The sequence below is a fragment of the Macaca mulatta genome, chromosome 17, assembly GCF_049350105.2.
Source record: "Macaca mulatta isolate MMU2019108-1 chromosome 17, T2T-MMU8v2.0, whole genome shotgun sequence".
In the NCBI taxonomy this organism is placed as follows: Eukaryota; Metazoa; Chordata; class Mammalia; order Primates; family Cercopithecidae; genus Macaca; species Macaca mulatta.
This window is the reverse complement of record NC_133422.1, coordinates 1,754,576-1,775,380: the sequence shown is the minus strand read 5'-3', so window position 1 is coordinate 1,775,380 and position 20,805 is coordinate 1,754,576. Positions and strand designations below refer to the sequence as shown.

Below are 20,805 nucleotides of genomic sequence, written 5' to 3'. Positions count from 1 at the left end.
CTTTACAGAATGATTTTTGCATAAATACTCTTAATGTCTTTATGCTTGTTTTTAAAAGCTTTTTATTTTCTATTAATCTTTTTGAAAATTTCTAATTATTTTGATTATTCTGTACTACTTTTTTAGTTCTCTTCATATCTGTGTTCTTAACTAAAATTGTTACTCCATCTAAAAAATTACCTAAAACTGAGTTTTTTCTCTGTATCTATGTATGTTTTAGTGGCATAATATCAGAGTCCTTTATGACAATATTTTTAAGGTGCAAATAATCTTCATTATTGAAGGTGCAAATAATAATAGTTTATTTTTTAACAGAAACGTCTATAATCTCAGCAGTTAAGATAAAAAAAAACTTTTTTATTACTTTATAAACAAATCAGATATGTACCTTTTCTTTCCTAGGTTTGGGAATTATTTGCCATTTTTGTAAGCGAAACTCTTTACCTCAATACCAAGCCACAATGCCTGATGGAAAACTGTATAACTTTTGCAATTCCAGTTGTGTGGCTAAATTTCAGGTTTGTTGTTTATTTTGCATAACCCATGCCCCCAATAAAATACACATAGAAAATAACCAGTGTAATATAATATGCTTTATCTTTATTTTATCTTAATTTTTACATAGTTTGTTGAGGGTCAAATTGGAAGGTGGATATCCTAGTCACAGAATATGCAGCTGTACCAGTTTTCCATTTTAGCCTGGATATTCTAATTGAAATTATAATTGCTACTCTGATGTAGATTTTGAAGGAAAAGAAATTTTAATATAATTTAGTTCAGTGCTGATGTGTAGTTTTTTCTTATTAGATGGTTTGAATAAAATGTGAACCGTAAGGGGAACTCTTACATGACAAATGGATGGAGGACCTAGATGTGTTTAGCCTAGAAGTGATAAGAATACATGCTTTCTTCATATGTTAGAAACAGACCATGTAAAGAGGGAATTAGATTTTTTACACGAGGCCTTAATTTAATACAAGATCAGTTTTGGGGAGACATTTTTCATTTTGGTAAATGTAAACAAAGACTTTCTGACGTAGTTCTTCAAATTTGGAGTATGGATAGTCTCAGAAGATAGATTATTGGAAGCGCTCAAACTTAACCTTGTTGACCACTAGGAAGGAATAGTTTAGAGAGAATTCAGGCATTAGTTAGGTGATACGATTAGGTTTACCTGTTGAGTGTGAAAATTTCAGGGTATTACCCAAAGGTTCAAACCTGTGCATAAAGCCATGCTTCATGAGTTCATCCAACAATTCTGCTTTGTTCCAGGTGCTGTGCTCTATGTTGATTTATTTAAACTGAAAATACAGTTTCTTAAGTATGTTATAGTTACTATATCACTTATTAGTATTTAAATTGAGGTATTTTTGAATTCAAATGAGTGTCAGTTTTTGTTAATAGTAATATTCTTACTGAACTTAGGTGATAAACCACATTTAAGACTTGTTATTTTAGAAGTTGGGATCATGGCCATTGATACATCCTTACAGTGGTAGATACTGCTTTTGCCTTGTTGGCTTTTCTTAAACTAGAAATTAAGGAGTAATTATTAATTACAAGAGAGGCAGACAGTGTCTGTAGTATGCTGCTTGTCGGACCTTGAACTTTGTTTTTTGATGTTGCTGGATAAACTAAACTGATAATTGAAAATGTTGTAACTGCCCTTTTCATTAATGAAACTTGTATCACCCATGATTTGATAAGATCCTCTGTATATGTACATTGTATATTTTAAGATACACAGTTATCCTTCGATATCCATGGGCAAGTGGTACCAGGACCTCCTGCAGATATAAAAATCCAGGGATGCCCAAATCCCTTATATAATATGGCATAGTATTTGCATGTAACCTACAATGCAAGTCTTCCTGTGTACTTTAAATCACCTCTAGATTACACTTAATATCTAATGCTATGTAAATGCTATGTAAAGAGTTGTTACACTGTGTTGTTTAGGGAATAGTGACGAGAAGAAAATGACTGTACGTGTCCATACAGATGCAATCATCTTTTTTAAAAAATTTTTGATCCTCTGTTGGTTGAATCCATGCATATGTAGGACCGACTGTGCTTAATTTAGGCTCTTATTTTGAGGAATACATCCAGCTAGACCTACAGGTAGCCTCATCACTCTGCATATAAATACAAAATTGACAGAAAAGCAACGTTTTTCCCTTTATCATAAAGCAAACCATATATTTTGAACTTTATATCTTCATTAGGTGTTTTTCCCTTTAAAAGTAAGGTAGTAGGATAGTACTCCCTCTTAGTCCATTCAGGCTGCTATTACAGAATACCTTAGACTGGTGGTAGCTTATAAATAGAAATTTGTTTCTCATAGTCTGTAGGTGAGTAAGTCCAAGATAAGGCGCTGGCAGTTTGTTGTCTGATGAAGGTCTGTTCCTCATGGATGGTACCTTCTTGCTGTGTCTTCACATGGTGAAGGTAGCAAACAAGCTCCCTCAGGCTTCTTTTCTAAGATACTGACTGATTAGATCACGAGGGTGGAGCTCTAATGGTCTGACCACCTTTTCAAAGCCTCTGCCTCTTCTAATACTGTCACCTTGGGGTTTAGGATTTCAACCTTTGAATTTGTGGGGGAACACTAACATTCAGACTGTAGCATATTCCATTTGTTTTGAAAGACTAGTTAACTTTAATGGGGCTCAAATTTTTTGGAAACACTAAGGGTAATATTGGCTTTTTTTTTTTTAAATTTATTCATCTGATAGTCTTAAATCGGTATATCTTATTTTTCACAAACTTGGTGTTGTACAGTGTATGCAGAAGTTTTAAAAATGGTAGTTTTTTTCTCCTACTGTGCATTGAATAGCTAATTTTTATTAACTATTTCATGCATTAAGATTGTATATAATATATGTGTGATACGGTTAAAAAGAATGGTAATTAAATACCAGTGTCCTCACCATTCAGATTAGGAATTAGAAAAAATCTGTTAATGTCCATGTATACTTATATTGTGTCTTGTTCTGTAAAATTTTTTTTTTTTTTGGAGACAGAATCTCACTCTGTTGCCCAGGTTGGAATACAGTGGTGTGATCTTGACTCGCTGCATCCTCTGCCTCCTGGGTTCAAGTGATTCTGCCTCACCCTCCCGAGTAGCTGGGATTACAGGCACCTGCCACCATGCCCAGCTAATTTTTGTATTTTTAGTAGAGACAGACTTTCGCCACGTTGACCAAGCTGTTCTCGAACTCCTGACTTCCAGCAATCCACCCGCCTCTGCCTCTCAGAGTACTGGGATTACTTATAGGTGTGAGCTACAGTGTCCAGCCTGTAAATTGTTTTAACTTTAAAAAAAGGAATACTGAAATTCCTAGTATGAACACCAGTGTGTAAATCTTTTTTCTCCTAATGATCAATTTTTAAATGTAACATAAGCCGATTTCTTTTCCTTTTTTTTTTTTTTTTTTTGAGATGGAGTCTCGCTGTCACCCAGGCTAGAATGCAGTGGTGTGATCTCGGATCACCACAATCTCTGCCTCCTGGGTTCAAGCGATTTTCCCTGTCTCAGCCTCCCCCGTAGCTGGGATTACAGGCATGTGCCACCACGCTTAGCTAATTTTATTATTATTGTTTTTTTGAAACGGAGTCTCGCTCTGTCTCCCAGGCTGGAGTGCAGTGGCGTGATCTCGGCTCACTGCAAGCTCCACTTCCTGGGTTCCCGCCATTCTCCTGGCTCAACCTCCTGAGTAGCTGGGACTACAGGCACCTGCCACCACCCCCAGCTAATTTTTTGTATTTTTAGTAGAAATTGGGTTTTACCATGTTAGTCAGGATGGTCTCGATCTCCTGACCTAGTGATCCACCCGCCTTGGCCTCCCAAAGTACTGGGATTACAGGCATGAGCCACCACGCCTGGCCTAATTTTTGTATTTTTCGTAGAGATGGTGTTTCGCCATGTCGACCAGGCTGGTCTCGAACTCCTGACCTCAGGTGATCTGCCCACCTTGACCTCCCAAAGTGCTAGAATTACAGATGTGAGCCACTGTGCCTGGCCAACATAGGCCTATTTCACTGGTAGTCTTGGAATGAAAATTGTAGTAATGATGCAGTGGCACAAAACATTAGTAAATTAGATATTTGATGGTTATTGGAGATAGCAATAAGAACTAGGTTTTTGTTTTTTTAAACTTCTGTTCAGAACATGGGCAACTTAACCTCACTATTATTTGCTTACTATTACTTCCTTACATTTTCTTTAAGTAAACAGATCATGATTGAATGTATGATTTTTTCTTTTTTCTTTTATTTTAGGTAAATAATAATTCTGTGGTTAAAAAATAAATTGAATTTCAATTTTATAAAACTAACATTTACTATTATAATTTTTAAGGACAAAATTTGGAAATGAGTTTTATGTGCTGAAAAGATATCTAAGCAAGATACATGTTACTTTCTGGACATCGTGGATATTTGACAGTAATCATAAATAGAAATTCAAAAATACATGTCAGGCTTAGTATCTTTTGTTCTTTGTTTTAGGCTCTAAGTATGCAGTCATCTCCAAATGGCCAGTTTGTAGCGCCAAGTGATATTCAGTTGAAATGCAACTACTGCAAAAATTCCTTTTGTTCAAAACCAGAAATCCTGGAATGGGAGGCAAGTTGTATTTTGCAATGTGTGTTATCTAGTGCTAAAAAGAAAGTCTAGTAAAATATGTGTTGTATTTCCATCTGGAAACCTATTTCTTGGTAGATAAGAATATGCTTTTCAGATTTTTTTTGTGATTGGATTATTTATTCTCATGTGGGAGTGGAAGACCAACAGAGGATCTATTTCTTTTTAGGTCCAAGAAAAATTATTGAAGTCATATTCCTGATACATTATGTTCATAATAGTTTACAGAATGTCACTTTGTTTAGCTACGTACCTAGAGCAATTGTGTTTCCTTTTTTTGTCCCATGTTTCTCCCTGTCCTGTATTATGAGAACTATATTTTCTATCATTTAGCACCTGTACATATTAGAATGTATTAGTCATATACCACATTGTCATTTATAAAGTGATACAATTCTGGGGGGAGGGGGAGGGATAGCATTAGGAGATACACCTAATATAAATGACAAGTTAATGGGTGCAGCACACTAACATGGCTCATGTATACATATGTAACAAACCTGCACATTGTGCACATGTACCCTAGAACTTAAAGTATAATTAAAAAAAAAAGAAAATGATACAATTCTGTAATTGGTTTTTTTCTTTCTTTTTTTTTTTTTCTTCCTCAGAGTCTGGCTTTGTTGCCCAGGCTGGAATGCAATGGCATGATCTCGGCTCACTGCAATCTCTGTGTCCTCAGTTGAGGTGATTCTCCTGCCTCAGCCTCCCAAGTAGCTAGGACTACAGGTGGGCACCACCATGCCCAGCTAATTTTTGTATTTTTAGTAGAGATGGGGTTTCAACATGTTGGCCAGGCTGGTCTCGAACTCCTGACCTCAAGTGATCCGCCTGCCTCAGCCTCCCAAAGTGCTGGAATTACAGGCATGAGCCACCACGCCTGGCCATAATTGTGTTTTAATAAACGAATAGTGGCCTGTGAATCCCAATACAAGTTTATTTTCTTTTCCCGTTTTTCACTAGTTTACTAATTTGCTTTGACGTGTCTCAATTAGCAACAACTCTGATCATTGACTTTTATTTCATAAGGGGGCAGTACTAGATGGATAGATGGACAAGGCTGCCCAGGCTGCCCATTGCTTTCTTGAGCAATGCTTGCCTTTGGCCATTGTTTCTTTTCACTCCTTTAGGGGTGGGGCTGGGTGGGAGGTAGTGCATGGAGTATATGATAAAATGGTATACAAGATTTAGAAGATGTAGTATTAACACTGTTCTTGAGCCAAAATTTATTAGTAGCTGTTGGTGAGTCATTCTGTATCTAAGTCTTAGGTGAAAGGTGGTACTCAGAACTGGATTACATGATTTCTTTCTTTCTTTTTTTTTTTTTTTTTTTGAGATGGAGTCTTGCTCTGTTGCCCAGGCTGGAGTAGCAATGGCGTAATCTTAGCTAACTGCAACCTCCACCTCCCAGGTTCAATCGATTCTCCTGCCTCAGTTTCCCAAGTAGCTGGGATTACAGGCGCCTGCCACCATGCCTGGCTAATTTTTGTATTTTTAGTAGAGATGGGGTTTCACCATGTTGGCCAGGCTGGTCTTGAACTCCCAACATTAGGTGATCCGCCCGCCTTGGCCTCCCAAAGTGCTGAGGTTACTGGCATGAGCCACTGCACCCAGCCTGGATTACGTGATTTCTAAAATACTTTGGAAACATGAAATTTCATTTTAACCGTTTAGTGACATTTAGTGACATTTTTTAGTTTATTATATTCTTCGGTGCTGTCTCCAGATCATTTAAACCAATCCCTATTTGAGACTGTTGTTGGCGTCCAGTGATGATTCTTAGTGACTGATAACCTTTAAGTAACAGCAGTAAGAATGAAGGCCCAGTAAGAGATAATAAAGGAGTGATGAGGGAATAAAGAAATAAATCCATTAGCAAGCACACAGAATAATAGTGTCATAGAAAATGAAGATCCTGCATACACTGAATTTTGGTACTAGATGAAAATGAGGTCCTTTCCGCTGCATTTATGTCAGTGCTACCCCACTTTTGTAGTTGTTTTGGGGTGTTGCTTTTATTTACATGGAGGTTAAGTGTTAGAAGCAGTTAAGAGACACTGCCACACTGAATGAGAGTTGAGTGTGTCCCCCGGGAGATTGAGAATTCAGTGGTCTCTTGCTCCTCACTCCGTGTGGCTTCTTTGTTACCTTCTTCCTTTTATAAATTACACAGTCATAATGGGGCAACTTTCCACTAATGATTGTCTTACTACTTGAGTTGATTCCCAGACTCCCTCACCTTCCTTATTCCGGTCTTCACATGTCTTTGCTAAGTGTCAAGTAGATGGTTTAGACTTAGTGTAGCCTGCTCAATAGTGAGAGGAAAGCTGCCTCCCTGGAAGCTGTAACTTGTTCATACCTGCTTGGGTGGATGTTTGGAAAGCAGCTCTGGCTATTGTGGGTTTGGGCCTGGGAGACGCTAATCGTATTCCATTCAAAGGAAGCAACTCAGTCTCAAGTTCTGCAGCACACTGTGTGATGGCACCAGATTGGATGCTTTACCCATGATGATGTGTTACTGCTAAGGTGTGTGCTGGGGATGTGGTGGAGCCTACTTGTTTATACTTGACAAAGGATTTTTCTTTTTGACTGAAAATATTATTAGTGTCATAATTTTTATCTTTTTTTAGTTTACCTATGCTGTATTTTCCATCATTTTCTTCCCATTTCTCCAATTATGTTAGCAACACCAGTCTATCATCTTATTTAGTGATACTTTTACTTTCATTGACTAATTTTAGGGTAGCTAATGGCATTGAATTTTGTGGAGCTATGTTTAAATTTGGCAGTGAATTGGTTAAACTAGGCATCCATGGCCTGTAGGAAATGTATCCCCAAGGATCTTAACATCAAATAGGTAAATGATTTAACTTTGCTTCTGTGAAAGTGGCATGTTTATTTCTTAAGCTTGTTCTCGAGGTGGTTGTCATATACTTACCAAGGTTCCCATTGTGCATTTAGAACAAAGTGCATCAGTTCTGCAGCAAAACTTGTTCAGATGACTATAAGAAGTTGCATTGCATAGTTACATATTGCGAATACTGTCAAGAGGAGAAGACTCTTCATGAAACAGTAAATTTCTCTGGCGTTAAGAGACCTTTCTGTAGTGAAGGCAAGTGTATATACAGTGTTGTTCATAACGTTTATTGATATTTAATGTTTTTTGCCAAAATAATATATCCAGAGTGGCTGCACAGTTTTAATGTAGCCAAACAAAAAAATTGAGTTTACGTTTCTGCTGACTTGTTTTGTTATTTTATATGTGTTTGTAGACATGGGCTTCAAGATGGTTTTATCTCTAAAAATTTGATAACCTCTTATTTCATTAAAGTTTTAGAATAAAATAAAAGCATTGTCATTCCATGTTATTTCTAAACCTACACATTGTGGTCTGAAAGTTGGTTTTCCAAGTGGATTAAAATTGTTTTCTGAAAATTAGCTCCATTTTCCCTGCCCAGCTCACTACTTAACCTGCAAAGGTTTTCAATATGTATACCAGAAAGAAAATCACATATGGCAGTACTAAAATGGGAACTTTTAGGTATTCAATTTGGGGTGCCAGGGAAACACTGGGTTCTGTTTTAGTATGTTCAAGAATTCCCTTTCCTCTTATCTACACTTTTGCTGCTCTGGTGCCAGGCAGCAGATTATACAGATGAATTCAAATTCTAAATCTACTTATCCAGAGATAGGAACGAGGATTGTAGCTATGGATTTTGGGGTTCTTGTTAATTCCTGTTCCCAAAGGTGACATTCTTGCTCTAAGCTGGCTTTCACTTTCTATCTTTGGCCCTTGGCACTGAACTCCCAGCTTTCCTGTCTGCTATCTTTACCTGTAATTTTTTAATGAGGAATAATTTTTTCTGGATCTACTTTTTCTGTGGATTCCTAACTGCTAGTTTGGAGTAAGAGAAAGGTAGGAAAATCCTAAATGTCAGCAGTGGAGAATGACAGCAAAATTAAAAGATTTATCAGTTCATTCAACTAGTGCGTTCATTTACAGTCTTAACATGTAATGTAAAGTCATGTCCGTAAGAGGGTGCTGCTTGCTTATAAAACAAGGCATTCCTATTTAAATTTAATTTTGTACATTTCACCTGAAATGGAAAGTAACTATGTTTCACTGTTAAGATCAAAGCTATAATGAAAAATGGCAAATCTTATAACGTTTCATTGAAAAGATTGATTCTGAATTAGTCTTTTTACATTTGAGTTGTGCAATGACATTCTTACTGATTCATAAATCTGAACATACTGATGTTGGTTGCTCATGTATGTTATTAATTGTCTACCATTTGGATTATATGAACTTTACTAAAATGAATAGACAATTAGCAGCAAATAGGTAATTGACATTCAAGAAGATAATTTTCAGTTGGAGGGATTTATACATCCAGCTGGGTGTAATAGCATTTTAAAAAAGAACGTGTGTTTTTTTCCTGTTAAATGATATGTTTTTTGCTTTCTCTTGCTGCACCTAGTTCTCTGCTAGAACCTGTCAGAAATAACAAAACACATAATACCTAGTATTACCGTCAAACTCTAGTTAGATAAAGCTAAAAAGGTAAATTTTAAAGAATATTTTAAAATATAGTTCAAGGTAACAAGTCATAGGACAGTACATAAATGATTGCTAAATAAATTATGTAGAAAACAATTGCAGTTCATGTTTGCAAATAGGAAATGTCATTTTAAACTAGGTTGACGTTGGCAGCATTTGTGGTAGGGGTATAATTTGAGGTCCTTATGAAAGGATGAATAGGATTTTAGTAGATAACATATAAGTCATTCTACTTACATAGCACAGTGTAAGTATAGAGTATTGATCCTCGTAGAGATGGTATAGGGAATAAATAAGATATGTAAAAGTACTTAATGCGTTTATGTACTAGAAAAAAGAAATACTTCATTAAAGGACTAGATAACAAAAGTGTTTTCTTTGGGCAAGTCAGTAAATCTGTTTTATTTCCCTGAAGGTCCATGTAAGACAGGTAAGCTTGAAAAATTAGCTAAAATGCCTGCTTAGGTTGAACATCTCTATAAGTTTACTCAGAGCCTCTCAGTAGTCTACATTGTTCCTTTTTCTAAAATGCCTGTTTGTATAAGGTATGCTTACTTTGATACTTAAGATTCTATCTATCTATTTCCCCGGCCCAAGCAAGATTCTATTTAAATAGAACAAATAAAATAATTCTGAGACATTACTAGATTTTAATGTCTTGAAACATTATTTTAACCATGTTAGATAATATGTTATCTAATAAAATACCCCATATTCTGTTCTAATTTTTATAGGTTGATATTGATTATAGTAGATTTTGCAGTTTTGATCAGGAGAGGAAAAATCTTGACCAATTAAGATCTGTCTCTGCTCAATAATTAGTTTTTGTGTGTTTTTTGTTTTAATATATAAACCTTATATTTTTCAGGCTGCAAATTATTATACAAACAGGATTTTGCAAGACGTTTAGGATTGAGATGTGTTACTTGCAACTATTGTTCTCAGCTGTGTAAGAAGGGAGCAACTAAAGAACTCGATGGTGTTGTGAGAGATTTCTGCAGTGAAGACTGCTGTAAAAAATTTCAGGATTGGTACTACAAGGCGAGTAACTCCTTTATTATAGCAGCTACTTTAACCAGTCTTAAAAAACGTTGTAGCTGTTACCATTATAAATCTGGCAACTCATTTATTTTAAAAATGTGCACACTTAAGGCCTCACCCTGATAATACTCGTTAAAATTGTCATTTCTGCTTGTTTGAAGTAGCATTTTTATCTCTTTTTTTAATAACTTAAGCATTACCAAAAGATTAGGATATACCTATATTTTCAGCATTGTAGTTTAACAAAATGGATGTTTTTCTAAAATTTGTTGTGTCTTTATTTCACTAAGTAGAATTTTTTCTTTGAGGTGGTATCTCTGTCACCCAGGCTGGAGTGCAGCGGCACCATCTCGGCTCACTGCGACCGCCACCTCCCAGGTTCAGGCAGTTCTTGTACCTCAGCCTCCCAAGCAGCTGGGATTACAGGCGTGTGCCACCACGCCCAGCTAATTTTTATACTTTCAGTAGAGACAGGGTTTCACTGTGTTGGCCAGGTTGGTCTCGAACTCCTGACCTCAGGTGATCTGTCCTGCTCAACCTCCCAACGTGCTGAGATTACAGGTGTGAGCCACCGTGCACAGCTAAATAGAAATACTTTTGACTATGTTATCAGTGTTGAATGTTAGCAGGTAATTGTTTTGGATACTTGGGATATATTTTAGAAACATCTTGCTCTTTTTTGGCTTTTCGTCTTTTTAATTGTGAGTTTTGGGGGACTTTAAGATTGAAAGGAATGCTAAGTAGAGACCAGAAGCATTTAATTTGAAACTATAAATGTGTGTATGTGTATGTGTCATACTAAATCCACTTTTAAAATTTAACTTTTAAGTTCAGGAGTACATGTTCAGGTTTTTTATATAGGTCAATTTGGGGCATGGTAAATGATGGGTAAATGACCCATCGTTACATAGGTCAGTTTGGGTCATGTTATACTGATTGTTTTATCACCCAGGTATTAAACCTACTACCCATTAGTTATTTTTCCTGTTTCTTTTTTTTTTTTTTTTTTGAGACGGAGTCTGGCTCTGTCGCCCGGGCTGGAGTGCAGTGGCCGGATCTCAGCTCACTGCAAGCTCCGCCCCCCGGGTTTACGCCATTCTCCTGCCTCGGCCTCCCGAGTAGCTGGGACTACAGGCGCCCGCCACCTTGCCCGGCTAGTTTTTTGTATTTTTTAGTAGAGACGGGGTTTCACCGTGTTCGCCAGGATGGTCTCGATCTCCTGACCTCGTGATCCGCCCGTCTCGGCCTCCCAAAGTGCTAGGATTACAGGCTTGAGCCACCGCGCCCGGCCAGTTTTTCCTGTTTCTTTCCCTCCTCCTACCCTCCACTCTTTCGTAGGCCCCAGTGTCTGTTGTTCCCCTGTTATGTGTTTGTGTTCTCATCTTTTGCTTTTCTTTTCCTGTGTTGGTTTGCTAAGGATAATGGCCTCCAGTCCCATCCATGTTCCTTCAGAGGATATAATCTCTTTTTTATTGCTGCATAGTATTCCGTGGTATATATGAACCACATTTTCTTTATCCACTCTACTATTGGTAGGCATTTAGGTTGACCCTAAGTGTTTGCTGTTGTGAATAGTGCTACAACAAACATATGTGTGCATGCTTTTTCTGTGCAGAAGCTCTTTAATTAAATCCCATTTGTCAGTTTTTGCTTTTGTTGCAGTTGCTTTTGGCATCTTAATCTTTGTTGGTTCCTATGTCCAGAATGGTATTGCCTAGGTTGGCTTCAGGGGTTTTTAAAGTTTTGGGTTTTACATTTAAGTCTTTAATCCATCTTGAGTTAATTTTTGTGTGTGGTGTAAGGGAGGGATCCAATTTCAGTCTTCTCCATATCATTAGCCAGTTATCCCAGCAGCATTTATTGAATAGGGAATCTTTTTCTCATTGCTTGTTTTTGTCAGGTTTGTTGAAGATCAGATAGTTGTAGGTGTGTGACCTCATTTCTGGGCTCTTTATTCTGTTCCATTGGTCTATGTGTCTGCTTTTGTACCAGTACCATGCTGTTTTGGTTACTGTATCCCTATAGCATAGTTTGAAGTCAGGTAGCATGATTCCTCCAGCTTTGTTCTTTTTGCGTTTTTTGCTTAGGATGGCCTTGGCTACTTGGGCTCTTTTTTGGTTCCATAGAATTAAAGACATGTTTTTGTTGTTGTTGTTCTGCGAAGAGTGTCATTGGTAGTTTAATGGGAATAGCATTGAATCTGTAAATGGCTTTGGCAGTATGGCTATGTTAATGATATTGACTCTTTTTATCCATGAGCATGGAATATTTTTCCATTTGTTTGTGTCATCTCTGATTTCTTTGAGCAGTATTTTGTAGTTCTCCTTGTAGAGATTTTTCACCTCCCTGATTGGATGTATTCCTAGGTATTTTATTCTTTTTGTGGCAATTTTCAAAGAGATTGTGTTTCTAGTTTAGCTCTCAGCTTGATTGTTGTTGGCATATAGAAAAGCTGGTGATTTTTGTACATTGATTTTGTATCCTTTGCTGAAGTTGTTTATTAGCTGAAGGAACTTTTGGGCTGAGTGTGTGGAGTTTTCTAGATACAGGATCATGTCATTTGTGAACAGGGGAAGTTTGACATCCTTTCTTCCTATTTGGACGCCCTTTATTTCTTTCTCTCTCCTGATTGCTCTGGCCAGGACTTCCAATACTGTGTTGAACAGGAGTGGTGAGAGAGGGCATCCTTGTCTTATGCCAGTTTTCAAGGGGAATGCATGCTTCCAGCCTTTGCCCATGCAGTATGATGTTCGCTGTGGATTTGTCATAGTTGACTCTTATTTTGAGGTATATTTCTTTAATATCTAGTTTATTGAGAGTTTTTTTTTTTTTTTTTTTTTTTTTTGAGACGGCATCTCGCTCTGTCACCCAGGCTGGAGTGCAGTGGCACCATCTCGGCTCACTGCAGGCTCCACCTCCTGGGTTCACGTCATTCTCCTGCCTCAGGTTCCTGAGTAGCTGGGACTGCAGGCACCCGCCACCATGCCCGGATAATTTTTTTGTGTGTGTTTTTAGTAGAGACGGGGTTTCACCGTGTTAGTCAGGATGGTCTCTATCTCCTGACCTTGTGATCCGCCCGTCTCAGCCTCCCAAAGTGCTGGGATTACAGGCATGAGCCACCGTGCCTGGCCTATTGAGAGTTTTTAACATGAAGGGATGCTGAATGTTATTGAAAGCCTTTTCTGCATCTATTGAGATAATCATGTGGTTTTTGTCTTTAGTTCTGTTTATGTAATGAATCACATTTATTGATTTGCGTATGTTGAACTTAACTTGCATCCCAGTGATAGAGCCTACTTGATCATGGTGCATAAGCCTCTTCAATGTGCTGCTGGATTTGGTTTGGCAGTATTTTGTTGAGGATTTTGGCATTGATGTTCATCAAGGATATTGGCTTGAAATTTTCTTTTCTTGTTGTGTCTTTGCCAGTTTTTGGTATCATTATGATGCTGGCCTCATAGAATGAGTTAGGGAGAAGTCCCCCCTCCTCAAGTTTTTGGAATAGTTTCAGTAGGAGCGATACCAGCTCTTCTTTGTGCATCTGGTAGAATTGTGTTGTGAATCCATCTGGTCCTGGACTTTTTTTGATTGGTAGGATATTTATTACTGATTCTATTTTGGAGCTCATTATTGGTTTGGTCAGGGATTCAATTTTTTCCTGGCTCAGTCTTGGGAGGGTATATATGTGTCTAGGAATTTGTCCATTTCTTCTAGATTTTCTAGTTTATGTGCACAGAGGTGTTCATTGTAATCTCTGGTGGTTATTCGTATTTCTGTGGGGTAGTGGTAATAATATCCCCTTTATTGTTTCTAATTGTGTTTATTTGGGTCTTCTCTCTTTTCTTTATTAGTCTAGCTCGCAGTCTATTAATCCCCTCCCCAAAAAAAACCACTCCTGGATTTATTGATCTTTTGAATGGTTTTTCATGTCTCAATCTTCTTCAGTTCAGCTCTGATTTTGGTTATTTCTTGTCTTCTGCTAGGTTTGGGGTTGGTTTTCTCTTGGTTCTCTAGTTCTTTTAGTTGTGATGTTAGGTTGTTAAATTGAGATCTTTCTAACTTTTTGATGTGGACATTTAGTGCTATAAATTTCCCTCTCAACACTGCCTTAGCTGTGTACCAGAAATTCTGGTACGTTGTATCTTTGTTCTTATTGGTTTCAAATAATTAACTGGTTTCTGCCTTAATATCATTATGTACCCAAAAGTTGTTCAGGAACAGGTTATTCTGTTTCCATGTTTGTATGGTTTTGAATGAATTTCTTAGTCTTGATTTCTAATTTGATTGTACTGTGATCCAAGAAACTTTTGGTTATGATTTCAGTCCTTTTGCATTTACTGAGAAATGTTTTATATGTGATTATGTGATCAGTTTTAAGAGTATGTGCCATGTGACAGTGAGAAGAATGTATATTTTGTTGTTTTGGGGTGTCCATTTGCTTCTGTGCTGAGTTCAGGTCTTGAATATCTTCATTAATTTTCTGCCTCGATGATCTGTCTGATACTGTCATTGGAGCATTGTCTGGGGGTCTGAGTCTCTTTGTACGTCTCTAAGAACTTCCTGTATGAACCTGGGTGCTCCTGTGTTGGGTGCATTTATGTTCAGGATAATTAGGTCTGATGGTTGAATTGAACCCTTTACCATTATGTAATGACCTTCTTTGTCTCTTTTGATCTTTGTTGGTTCAAAGTCTGTTTTGTCTGAGGCAACCCCTGCTTTTCTCTGTTTTCCATTTGCATGGTAGATTTTTCTCCATCCCTTTATTTTGAGCCTATGTGTGTCAGTGCATGTGAGATGAGTCTCTTGAAAATAGCATACCAGTGGGTCTTGTTTCCGTATCCAAGCCACTGTGTACCTTTTAATTGGGGCATTTAGCCTGTTTACATTTAAGGTTAGTATTGATATGTGTGGGTTTGATCCTGTCATCATGATGTTAGCTCGTTATTTTTCTGTCTTGTTTATGTGGTTGCTTTATAGTGTCACTGGTCTGTACTTAAGTGTGTTTTTGTAGTGGCTGTTAATGGTCTTTCCTTTCCATATTTAGTGCTTCCTTCAAGAGCTCTTGTAAGGCAGGTCTGGTAGTGACAAATACCTTCAGATTTTGCTTGTCTGAAAAGGATCTTATTTCTCCTTTACTTATGAAGCTTAGTTTGGTGGGATATGAAATTCTGGTTGGCAAGTGGCACTGATGTTAAATTAAAAAAAAATGTTGAATATTGGCCCCCAATCTCTTCTGGCTTGTAGGGTTTCTCCTGAGAAGTCTGCTATTAGTCCGATGAGTTTCCATTTGTAGGTGACCTGACCTTTCTCTCTAGCTGCCTTTTAACATTTTTTTCTTTCATTTTAATCTTGTATCTGATGTTTATGTGCCTTGAGAATGATCTTTTTATGAAGTATCATACTGGGGTTCTCTACCTTTCCTGAATTTGAATGTTGGCCTCTCTAGCTAGGTTGGGAAGTTCTCATGGATGATATCCAGAAATAGGTTTTCCAAGTTGCTTATACTCTCCCCATTTCTTCCAGGGACACCAATTGAGTTGTAGATTTGGTCTCTTTACGTAATCCCATATTTCCTGGAGGTTTTGCTCAATCCTTTTTATTCTTTTGCTCTGTATTCTTGTCTGTCTTATTTCACAAGGCCAGTCTGCAAGCTCTGAGAGTCTTTCTTCCGCTTGGTCTATTTTGCTGTTAATACTTGTGATTGCCTTATGAAATTCTTGTAGTGTGTTTTTCAGCTCTATCAGATCAGTTACATTCTTTTCTACATGGGGTATTTTGTCTGTAAGCTCCTGCATTGTTCCTTGGATTGGGTTTCAGTGTGCTCTTGCTTCTCAGTGATCTTCGTTCCTGTCCATATTCTGAATTCTGTTTCTGTTATTTCAGCCATCTCTGCCTGATTTAGAACCCTTACTGGAGAGGTAGTACAGCCATTTGGAGGAAAGAAGGTACTCTGGCTTTTTGAGTTGTCAGGGTTCTTGTGCTGGTTCTTTTTTATCTTTGTGGGCTTATACTCCTTCAACCTTTGAGGTTGCTGTTTTTTTGTTTGTTTGTTTGTTTGTTTGTTGTTTTTTTGAGACAGGGTCTTGCTATGTGGCCTGGGCTGGAGTATCATGGCATGATCTTGGCTTACTGCAACTTCCGCCTCCCGGGTTCAAGTGATTGTCAGTTTCCCGAGTAGTTGGGATTACAGGCATACGCCACAACACCCAGCTCATTTTTGTATTTTTAGTAGAGACGGGGTTTCACCATGTTAGCCAAGCTGGTCTCGAACGCCTGACCTCAAGTGATCCACCTGCCTCTGCCTCCCAAAGTGCTGGAATTACAGACGTGAGCCACTGTGCCCGGCCAATTTTTTTTTCTTTTATCCTATATTTGATGGCCTTGAGGGTTTAATTGTGGAATAAGGTGGATACAGCCAAGTGACTGTGTTTCTGGAAGATTTTAAGGGACCAGTGCTGAGTTCCCAACTCCTGGACTGTGTGCTTTAACTCTGGGGTACTTGTATCAGTGTCTACTTTATTCTGTCTCCTGGAGCTTAGGTATCCACTGCGCTGGGGAGACTGACATGTTTGGGGCCACTGATCACTACACTCGATGGATGGTGTCAAAGCATTTGGTAGTGAGGTGACAGCAGGATCCATCCTCATTGGCATGTGCCAGCAGCAGTGCAGTGTGGTGGAGTACACACTAGTTGGCTGTGGCAGGATGCTAGTTGGTGCTGGGGTGCCTGCCTCCCAGCCTACACTTGCCACAGTGGTGGATGCAATGTGGCTGGGGGGTGGAGTGGGGAGCCCCTGTCAGCTGCTGTGCCTGTGGTTGTGCTGATGGTGGTGGTGGCAGGGCGCTGGCAGGTGCAGGTCTTTGTGCATTCTCAGAGGGCTCTTGGTCGCTCAGGGAGGTGGAGTGTCCACTGTTTGTGTGCTCTTGGCAGTGTTGGTGAAAGGGCCAGGTTGTGGTAGGGGCGGGACTGACTGCTAAGGCTCTAACTGAAGTGTTATTGGTGGGGCAAGGTGGGGGCGAAGTGCACTCCCACTGCATGAGTGGCAGGGCAGGGTGCACACGCACACGTGGGTGCTGGCTGGGTGAGGCAAGCAAAACCTGCCTGCACATGGCAAAGGGATGTGGGAAGTATCCGTGGGCCCCAGGGGAAGCTGCAGTGTGGGGAGGGAATGGATGGCGCTGCTGCATGTCTGTGGGGGCCACCCCACTGGGGCTCTCCAGTGGTCAGGTTCAGTCTGCCAGGGTAGAAGCTATGATGAGGGCTCCTAGGACACTCGAGGCTGACCTTAAAGCAGGTACTGTCAGACTAGGAGCCTGCAACAGGCCGACAGACCAAGGGCTGCTCCGGTCAGACTGGCCCCTTCTTATGGGCAAGGCTTCCCTGCAGAGTTCAGATCTGACAGTTGCCCTAGGGTTAAAGTCTCTCCTATGGGAGCAAGTTGATTCTAGGTGGATGGTCATCCTTGGCTGTGCTTCACTACAGAGGCCCCAGCACCAAACCCTCTGGGCTCCACATCAGCTGGCTTGCTGCCCCTACAACTTCTTTAAGCAGCTCTCCCTGCCAACTCAATTGTCCCTGCTGGTTGAAGGGTTTCCTCCTCCTGAGATTCCAGAGGCCTTGGCCAGAGCAGGTTGCTTTCTGCCAGTTCATCTAACTTGTGCCCTCAGCATATTGGGGGCCAAGAACAAGTCCTAGTGTGTGATAGCCCCATGCAGGTTCCTAGATTCCTTCCCCTTCAGACAGGCTTCTCTCTGTCTTCCCTCCTCTACTCCTGGTGCTTTCCCTCTGAAGATCTGTCAGGAGTGCGCCAGCATTCTCAGTCCCTCTGAAGATCTGTCAGGAGTGCGCCAGCATTCTCAGTCCCTCCGGGCAACTCTTCTAGCTGGCCGCGGCTAGTCAGCCATCTTGCCCCAGCATCTACTTTTATAAAGTCAGTCTCTTTTCACACATTGCATTAATTTCTTCCTAGATAAGAAAATGAGTAAGTTTGGAGTGTGTGTAGTCAGAAAGATTACAAGGAAAGAGCATTAATTCCTATGTTGATAACATGGAAAACCATCTCAATGCCGAAACTTCATTGTGGGTACAGTTGTAAAGCATGTGAAGGCAGGCTGAGCACGGTGGCTCACTCCTGTAATCCCAGCACTTTGGGAGGCCAAGGCAGGCAGATCACTTGAGGTCGGGAGTTCAAGACCAGCCTGGCCAACATGGTAAAACACCATCTCTACCAAAAATATAAAAATTAACCATGCATAGTGGTGCATGCCTGTAATCTCAGCTACTCGGGAGGCTGAGGCAGAAAAATCACTTGAACCTGGGAGGCGGAGGTTGCAATGAGGTGAGATGGTGCCTCTGCACTCCAGCCCGGGCAACAGAGTGAGACTGTGTGTCAAAAAAAAAAAAAAAAAAAAAAGCATGTGAAGACAGACATCATCATGACTTCAAAATTGTTAAGCCCTCTAAAGAAACAAATGAAATAGCTGAATATGAAGAACAGTATTTAGTTTACTTTATCAAGGTATTGGTATTAAAATGATACTACTAGGAGAATTGCAGGAGTTCTGGTGCAGTTCTTTAATATCTGCAGTTCACCATGTTAACTGGCATTGTAAATAAAAAGAGGAAGATGCTTTCCAAGTTAAGAGCTGTGAAGTAATTTCCAAGTTGTTAAGAGCTGTGAAGTAATTGAGACTTAAGAGTTTTGATGTACTTTTAAAAAAGTTACTTCATTGCTTTACTGTTGCTTCTGTATGATGTAAACTTTAAAAATGAAGGCTCAAATTTTAGAAATACACAGAGGACTAACATACACTCTAAAATGTGTTTCTTTTAGTCTAAACCAATGTTTTGTTTATAGATATTAGTGTTTTTGAGAAATCCCTCAGAAAATGTTACTTCAGCGCCTTGGAATGCTTGATGTTAGTTCAGCACATACAAGTGCACTTTTATGCCCATTGTTTAGGAGGTTTTATTTTTAAAATTTTCTTTTGGATAATCTCAATAAAGGCATTTAGTGAGTACAAATTTGGAAATCCCATTTTATTTTTATGTCTATTTGCATTGTTTATCTTATTGTTTAAGACAGAAATTGTTACTATGTGATGATGATTTCCCTGTCATTTTACTGTACAAATATCTGCCTAATTGTAAAATTATGAATATAAAATTTTAATGTATAATAATCTTTCTTGGAGGATTTTTTTGTTGTTGTTCACAGCACATACTGAATGTATTTCTCTATTCGGCTTCTTTCTTTGAATGAATGATCTCCCAGCTTTAAAAAATATTACTGGGGCTGGGCGCAGTGGCTTATGCTTGTACTCCTAGCACTTTGGGAGTATGAGGTGGGAGAATCAGTTGAGGCCAGAAGTTCAAGACCAGCCTGGGGAACATAGAGCACATCTCTGCAAAAAAAATTAAAAATTAGCCAGGTGTGATGGCATGCCCCTATAGTCCCAGATACTCAGCAGGATGAGACAAGAGAATTGCTTGAGCCCAGGAGTTCGAGGCTGTGGTGAGCTATGATTACACCACTGCATTCAAGCCTAGGTGACAGAGCAAGACCCTGTCTCAAAAAGAAAAAAAAAAGATTACTGAGAGCAGTGGCTCACGACTTTAGTCTCAGCCTTTTGGGAGGATGAAGTGAGGGGGTTGTTTGAAGTTGGGAGTGCTAGTCCAGCCTGGGCAATATAGCGAGACCCCAACTCTACAAAAAATAAAAAAATTAGCCAGGCATGGTGGTGCATGCCTGTAGTCCTGGCTCCTTGGGAGGCTGAAGTGGAAGGATTACTTGAGCTCAGGTTTTTGAGGTGGCAGTGAGCTCTGATCACACCACTGCACTCTGGCCTGGGAGACACAGTAAGACTTTGTCTCTAAATTTAAAAATATATATGTATATAGATAAGTTTGGGATTTGTTTCCCTCTTTGGGAAGCAAAGGTATGTTCTTTGGCAGAAGACCATGTTATTGTAGATGTTGCCATGTGTTCCGCTTTGCTGCTTATTTTAAAAGATAGTTACGTCTATTTTCATTTATGCAGAATTTAGTGATGAGGATTTAACGAAGCAGTGCTTTTCAGAATATACAAGAAATACATTAGTCAAATACCAAGTTACAATCATCTAGTTATGTTTAATGTCAGTATTCTGTACCTTAAATACATTATATATTCCTGCCTTATTTTAAACAGATTTTTGTATAATATACGTAATAACTTATTATATATTATACTAATCTGAGGAATAAAGGTAAGACTATTTTTGTTACATGGTAGAAATTTATAAAGCAAGTAGCAATGCTGATTTTTCTATACAATCAATATGCACCACAATCTTTGAAATGTGAAGAGTTGTCTCTCTTCATTCATCCTTGGTTTTTCTGCATGCAGCCATTGTTGTAATCAAATGGTAACTTTACTCTCTGTGCTTTCTACTTGAGTCAGATTGTATTTTCTTATACCCCCCATGCATCCCTTCTATTCACTGTTGCCATGATATCATCTTGAAAATGTGGTAAACTAATTATGGGGTCCTCCCCCTTTTATGACTTATCTTTTTTT

The 20,805-nt window shown here is 39.0% G+C and overlaps 1 protein-coding gene across 44 annotated transcripts in view; it reads left to right on the top strand.

Moving 5' to 3' along the window:
- ZMYM2 (zinc finger MYM-type containing 2) overlaps positions 1-20,805 on the top strand; it is a 128,686-nt gene that overhangs the window by 67,849 nt on the left and 40,032 nt on the right. For all 44 annotated transcript variants that reach the window (XR_013407616.1, XR_013407618.1, XR_013407617.1 and 41 more), the window contains 4 exon segments: positions 403-518; positions 4,510-4,626; positions 7,606-7,756; positions 10,074-10,246. Coding sequence is in view for 37 of the 44 variants with exons in the window: in XM_028837164.2 (XP_028692997.1) it covers positions 403-518; positions 4,510-4,626; positions 7,606-7,756; positions 10,074-10,246 (557 nt within the window). In the remaining 7 variants the exon portion in view is untranslated.